Source organism: Callorhinchus milii, unplaced genomic scaffold (assembly GCF_018977255.1).
Source record: "Callorhinchus milii isolate IMCB2004 unplaced genomic scaffold, IMCB_Cmil_1.0 Scaffold15, whole genome shotgun sequence".
Taxonomy (NCBI): Eukaryota; Metazoa; Chordata; class Chondrichthyes; order Chimaeriformes; family Callorhinchidae; genus Callorhinchus; species Callorhinchus milii.
The window spans coordinates 10,614,814-10,622,386 of NW_024704756.1; the positions used below are offsets into that span (position 1 = coordinate 10,614,814).

The window sequence follows — 7,573 nt, forward strand, 5'->3', positions numbered from 1 at the left end:
CTTTTGGACTCATAGAAGCAAAAGCCTCATTCTATCCCACTACATCCTCAAACTTTGTAAACGTTTTCATCCACGGAATGGGGACCAGGCGTCTGACTGCAGATGACTACATGGATTCTGGAGCCGAAACAGGAGAGTGGGTGGAATTTATTTTTCATTCTGTTTGTACAGTAAATTTTCTTTTGCGCAAATTGCAAATCGTGTATTCAAATTGAAATTGTTCCAACAGGGATGGGATGGCGTTGGTTTTAATGACACTTTCTGTTGTCTGGGGGACAAAATAGGAGCAAGGGGTTAGTTCTCAATGAAAATTGCTCTGAAAGTGTGGAAGTTGAGATGAAATTCTGGGGTGCGTTTAAAAAAAAAGGTTGAAATTGTTCAGTCAAAGGCTTAAACAACAACTGTAGAAGCCTCCAAAGTTGAACACATGTTTCCTTTTTTTCCCCTATGACTTCATAACAAACTTATGGATTCAGCTTTTAGTTTTTAACGCTGCATTGAAATGATTAAATGCTTCTGGGGCGATTTTTGTTTTCTGTTGCGAATTTATTTGTCCTTTGTATAATGATCCGAACCAGTTTCAGCTTCTTTTGTGTACAACACGTTGTTAATACTCCTGATTCTGAATGAGCTGAATATCTTCACCCTAATCTGAATAAATCACTGCATTGTGGTTTTGTAAAATAAGCCACACAGACCTAGGTATATTTGAAGAAGCATATTATCCCTTGTTATTAATTCTTGGGAGATATTATTTGGAGGAAAAATAGCATTTTTTAAAAAAAACGTGCACACCAATAGCAGTGATTCATCGCCACATCCCGAATAGAAATGTGGCTGCCTTTTTATTTCAGATTAATTAATGCCTGGTTGTTTTGTGATTCACCATCAACAAAACACAATGAAAGGTTTAGTAACCCCTAGAGATTAGAGGCAGATCTGCTGTCTGTCTGAAAATCCTCCACACAGAACCACAGGCAAATAGAATTGAAATTAAAATAGTTACATCCTCAAATCTATAGCTTAAATTTTGACTACTGGGCAGTTCAAAGCTACTCATTTTGTCACCAACCCTATCTGTCAAATGTTTATATAGATGCTATTATTAGAGAACATTTTCCCCCTTTTTAAAAAACATGTTTTTGACTCAGTAAAATCTCCAGCATTTTTTTTTAAAAAAACTTTAGTGCTTTAAAGTTATTCGTGTGTTGTAGAACTTGCTGAAGAAGCTTTATGATATGGAAAAGTCTAGTACCTTTCAATTCAAGAGGACGTCCCAAGGCGCTGGACGGTGAAGAATGTGCACTCAAGCTGAGGGTGGGGTGTAGGAGGGTGACCGAAGACAAGGTCCAAGAGCAAGGTCTAGTGAAGGGCTTTGGGGGAAGGAAATATTTTTAAATATGAATATAGGAAGCTAAATCGGAATTGTCGTAAATCAAAAAACTCTTAAAAGTGGCTTAATTCCTATTTGTATTTCTTTTTTCAAGGTCAGACTGCAGTCCAATGTCATCTATTGGCAGTAAGTATTGAAAAAAAGTACCATTTGTAGCAAATGCCTGGACTGTGATTGAAGTGAAAAACTTTCATTGAGGACAGCTATAATATTCCTGCATCAACATGAACATGTTTGCTAGGAATTCACAACTTATTGGCTGTATTTAACTGGACCAAATTTTGTATTTTTAAATCCAGTAATCATAGTAGGAGCAGTTCAACGTGATAAATTGGAAGTTTTGTGCAACAGCCTGGCTCAGTTGATAACATACTTGCCTTTGAGGCACGGTTTGGGGTTCAAACCCTACATCGGGACTTTAATTTCATGGTCTCTGGACTGACACCCCAATATAGTGCTGGGGAGCATTAATGTAAGAGATGAGACATTGAACCAAAGTCCCATTTGCCTATTCAGGTTAAAAACCGCAAAGCACGACTTGAAAAGAGAAGGGGAGTCCCTGGTGTCCCTAGCCAACTATCTCTAGATAAAATTGGTCATTTACCTCATAACTGTTGTTTTGGGACATTGCTAGGAGCAATTTGGCTGCTGCTTTTGCATTCAAAATACAAGCACTGTGCTTTATGATAATTCCTGTGAAGAGGCTTGAGATGTCTCAATGATATGGTAAGGCATTAGAAAATCAAAGATTATTATCACAGCAAGTGTATTGGCCCTAATTTAAGTTTTTGTCCTTTTAAAGTGTATTGGTGCCTGCTCCCTCACTGAATCTTGTGACAACATTGTACAATGGTAATCCTTTGGCATTTTGCTAAAGGTGGGTTTATTAAAGCTGTGTAATTTCATACATAAATGCATAGGTGCGTGTGTATATATTAAGAACTTGTGAATACTAAGGTATATATCACCTACCCTAAAACAATTTGTTCTACTTACGTTAACATATGTCAGGAAATGAGTCATTATTATTGTAATAGAATCCACTCGTTATAGTTTTAGTTTGTAACTGCTACTGGCAGATTTGGGTAAGAGCCACAGAATTCAAAAGTAGTCAAGCTCCGGTGGTTTTCTAGGATAAACAAAGCACTGGTTCTGTTCTGAGAAATTGCCAATTTTTGTTGGGAGATTAAACAGTTGTGTCGATACAATTGGACAAAGGACTAAGAAACGCCCACAAGTGCAGTTAGAGCACCTATCCTTTTAACAATTAGGGTGATTTAGTAATGTCAGTAAAATCCGCAGATTCAACTGAAGTTGTCTATCCCCTTGTTCCCCCTCTCTCCCCAACCCCCATCCCCACCAGAGGATAATTAATTAAATTGACTTTCTATTTGTAGTGAACAAAATCCTAAATCTATACTATAAGACTTGAAAAATACTAAGCACTTGCCTATAAATTTAATTTTCAAATAATGCCTCAAATCTTTTGCTGTTTTATACTTCCCACAGTTAGGTTGAGTTGCTCCAACATACATGCCTTACAATCGGATTTATCATTTTTTTTAAGGTCAACTTTCTCTGGAGGGATCTCAAGACCCTTTTCTTGTTGTGATCCACCTTATCACTAATCCAGGATGCTCAGACATTTTGCATAATACAATTCACAAGCTTCTTCAGTGGGTCACTCCAGATTGGCCGTTGTTTTGTGCAGCAGAGCGAGCATCTCCACTTCAATGCAAAAAATCTTACCCAAGTGTCTTTATTCAGCCTGCACTGGCAGTTATAATCTTCCTCCAGGAGAAGTATGGTGACAAGCGAATCTTGCAACTGCACGACTATTTGCTTCATCCGCCTTGGCAGTACCATCATACAGAACATTTCACTGGGAAAATTCTTCCGTATATGCCTTGCACCCAGGACTTCTTCAGCCTGGCTGATGGTATGCCACTCTGGGCTATCAGACAGATGCACTACGGCAAGGAGATCATTCGCTACACCATATACTGTAGTTTTGATCATTTTGAAGACATGGTTGCATTATATAAGGTAATCTTAGCGCACAAGGTCTCCTATTCCAAGTCAGACTTCTGTTACTTTACACTGTATTCAACCTCAAATACAGATCTTCAACTTTCATTCAAAAAGCTTCCCAAGGACATGTTTCCCACTCCGACTGAGTCAACTATTTTGGAATTCAGAGTACAAGAGCTCGCTCAGGTGGTTGCTATGTTACCCAAACCCTGTAGTCCGATCAGTGATATTAGATGGCAAACCGAGGATTATGATGGGAACAAGATTTTACTACAGGTAAAATGGTGCAGTTATGTGTGTGATTTAAACTTGAACAGTTTAAAACTTTATTGTATTATTGCAGCTGATAACACTAATGTCTTTATAGGTGTTTTGCACTAATTTGGTAGCGTTTCACATTGAAGAGTAACCCTTCACAAATTTATACAGGGCCATATATTAAGATAATTGTACGCTAAAAGTAAATGCGAAAATATCTTTGAAATATTCTTTTTAATAAATTGCTTTGCAGTCTCTGTGTTATGGTGCATCAGTGTCATACTGCGTGTCTATTAGACCATTGTGATAGACTCCCAATTCTTATTAATTATACGCTGAATGTATTTTAAATCTGACCTAGTCGACAGACTTAATCCCCCTCACATTTGGGTTCTAAACAATAGCTTTGTGACACACTTCATCAACCAGTAGAAAATTAATTTAACCTGACTCAACAGTGAACAGGATGAGAATTTTGCAAACACTGCAAATAAATCCTTTGTGTTACTGACCCACTAATCCAGGCAGTCTGCCAGTTTTTAGTCTTGCGGCACTAGCTGTTTTTGACTCCAGTCCACCAAGACATGTAGACATTGGTTGATAATGTCTAACTGGTCGGTTTGTGCAAGAATATAAAATAAACTTCCAAGGGCTCGAAGGGATAGTTTCCTCTTCCACTCCTAGATGATTTCAACTGAAGTGAAAACTTATTAGGCAGTTCAAATGATTCATGTACTGTGCTCCATCATATGAATACTCAGTTAATGTGGAGATTAAGTCAAATCATGCTAACTGAACTGAATATAATCCCTATGTTGTTTACCTGGCACTTTCATTTCTTTTAGAAATAAAATGTGCACCAGCAGATGGTACAGAACAGAATTACACACTGACATAATCTCTAAAATGCTTATCGGGAGATGTTCAGATGAGGAAGGCCCAAAATACTTAATGTGTTCCTTTTACAGTATTTGCTGTTTTTGAATGAGTCTAGTGTAATGGCCTTCACAGCTAAACCAGACTCCTTCAGACTTCACAATATTCATTAGAGGTATTTCAATGGCTAAAACTGTACATTGAGCATGAATCTTAATGAACAACATTGGTGTGTATGGAGGATACACAAACAGGATTTGACGTCATACAAAATAAACCATGATGATTTTGGACTGTTTGTCTTGTTAAACAATACATTAAATAATGTGTCCATAATAGACAACACTATACTGTAGTTCTCCACTCCCTGGCACTGACATAAGCCTGGGCACAAGTCAGTGGGTTAGCAGGCTTTACTTGATTTGAGTGGAGGAGTATAAAAGCTGAACCCTACATCTATGAAAATGATTTCAGATTTTCCTTTCTGAAGTCCAAAGATACCAATTATAATGGCCCACTGCTGCCCAGCTGAAGTCAGTTAATTCAACATACATGTCAGTTATTGGAGCACACACGAGGGATATGTACAATATATTTACCACTGTCCCACAGGAGAGGGGAGTTTTTATGTAACAGAACCACTTGAGTAGTGCATTTGTTATGTGGACTGTGTATGAATTATACTCACCCTCCAAAGACAACTTGGATGATGTTTCATTTGGAGAATAAATATTATTTGTGAATAAAAATTCCCAAACTTAATTTACCCCAAATCATTAAATGTATTTTAAACACCCAGAGAGGCCTTGAAATGATTAGACTGTGTAACACAGACTGGGAGAAGCATTACCTCACCATCTGATCTTTTGTGCACGATGAATGGAAATCTGCCTTGTTGCACATTAGGCAGACACTTGAATTTGAAAGAGCAATGAATGTCTGAATAAAATGTGTCTGTCATGTATGAAAGGCTCCAGCATGCTCACTGAAATAAAAAAAGCAAAAGGGTTATTAATACAAAGGATTTTCTCAATGGCTCTCATGTGGATTGTCTGCATTCAGTTGCCAATAAAGGCAGCTACATAAACATTATGTATTCCAGTATTGTCCTGTTCAAGAAAAAAAATGGCAGATTTAAAATTGTTTGAAGAAACTTTTGGTTTACCTTGAAAATATGGGGATTGATGTTTGGTTTTGACATGTGGCGTCAATGTTTTGCATTCTAACTATTCAAAGTAAAACTCTCTTCTCTTTATTGAAAATCAAAGGAAGCATTAACTTCTCTTATTTGCCTGACTTAGTTGACACCAATTTGAGCGATGTGACTGTTGGTAATTTGATAACTTTCCAAAAATGAAGCAGTGCTGTTGGGGAATAATTTTACCATTTGATATTTTTACTAATAGTAAAATTAAAACTGCTTAAATATTAACTTCTGTTCACAACTTCATTAACTTTACAGACATGAAACATCAAGTCATATTATAGCTTTCTAAAATTAATTTTAGTTAGAGGTTTGGCCTCATCATAATATTTGCCCACAAATATACAGTGAATTCATTTTACAATATTCTGTGAAGCACTTTGAGATGTCTCGAAGATGTGAAAAGCACGATATCAAATGCAAGGATTATTATTATTTAATTTTAATAAGATAGGTATAACAAAACAATTACATGTAAAGTGTTATTTCAGTTTGTAAATTCATAAAGCTAAGCAGAAATCGTTCTAGATTCAATATATTGAAGTTTAAACCATAAACTTCATAATAACATTTCAGTGAGATTTGTAAAATATTGGAAACATTGGGCATGAGGTGTAAACAAACATAAGTCTATTTTACTGCATAGAATATTTGAAGTAAATTATCACCTCATCTTTCAGAACTGTTTTGTACATTAAGCCTCTTAAAAAGCTCCAGTTGCCATTGTTTTGGTTGAATGGGGGCATTGTGTCAGTTAAGTCAATTATTCATAGAATGAATTAATGTGTAGTTAAAATTCATTATTGACTAAATAGAAGTTTTCATGAGGCTATTCTCAATAACTTTATTAATGTTTCAGTGCAATAAAGCTTCAGAAATTTCTTTTGAATTGTTAATGAGACTTTAAAATCTATGGAGATAATAATAATGATACAGAACTTTGTGCATTTTGTTTAAGGTAAGATCCACTGATTGTTTATGGAGAAAATGCTCAAAAATGCACAGGAGTGTCCTAAGAATGTCTCCAGCAATCACTAGAATAGCTAACTCTCCAGACCAGCACTGTGCTTTTGAAAGAAACTGGAACTGTGGGCTCCAGCCTGCAAGTAGACATCAGCAAACGACTCTTGCACATAAACACTGTGACCGTTTCAAAGAGGAGTGTTTCTATGGTGACTGGAGTAGAAGTGTGAATGACACTTCAGAAAACTCATGGTATGCTCAACAAAGTGACTCATCCTTATCTTCACATCTGTTCACGAATGTATCGATCACATCTGCCTTGTCCACACCACAATCCAAATCCTCATTTGTATCCTGTAACAAGGATGAATCAGCCAGGGATAGCTTTGGCAGCAGAATCAATATAGTTGATCTGGAAGATGCTGAGGAGACTGATGTAGATACCGGACTAAAAACATTTCATTCAGACCTCTCCATAGTGTCTGCTTATGCAGTGCCGGATGTTCAAGACAAAAGTTTCCGTACCACCTCTTCATCAGCAGGGCATCCAATAAGGTTGCCAGATTCAACTATGAGGATGAGTTTTTTTCGCAGTAAACCGTGTGTCCTACCTACTGGGCCACTTTGTCAATTACTAAAGAGACTTTCACCAACAGATATTCAGCCGCACCTCTTACCACTTCATAAACATTTGTCACTAAAATACGAGACTACTCTAAGTTCTAAGGAAGAAGAATTCTATATCTGAAATTCTATTCTATATGATCAGTCTGATGCCACAATGGTGTTTGTATGATTTACACTGAATATATTGTTAAATTGAACATGTGATCATTGAGTCATAAAAA

General features: G+C 36.7%; 1 protein-coding gene across 1 annotated transcript; it reads left to right on the forward strand.

Moving 5' to 3' along the window:
* Positions 1-3,851, forward strand: LOC103179402 (protein FAM124A-like). The gene is made up of 3 exons (XM_007894681.2): positions 1-136; positions 1,488-1,519; positions 2,961-3,851. Exons 1-3 carry the CDS (start codon positions 78-80, stop codon positions 3,803-3,805), a joined length of 936 nt encoding a protein of 311 aa, XP_007892872.2. The 5' UTR covers positions 1-77; the 3' UTR covers positions 3,806-3,851.
* The last annotated feature ends 3,722 nt before the right edge of the window (positions 3,852-7,573 follow it).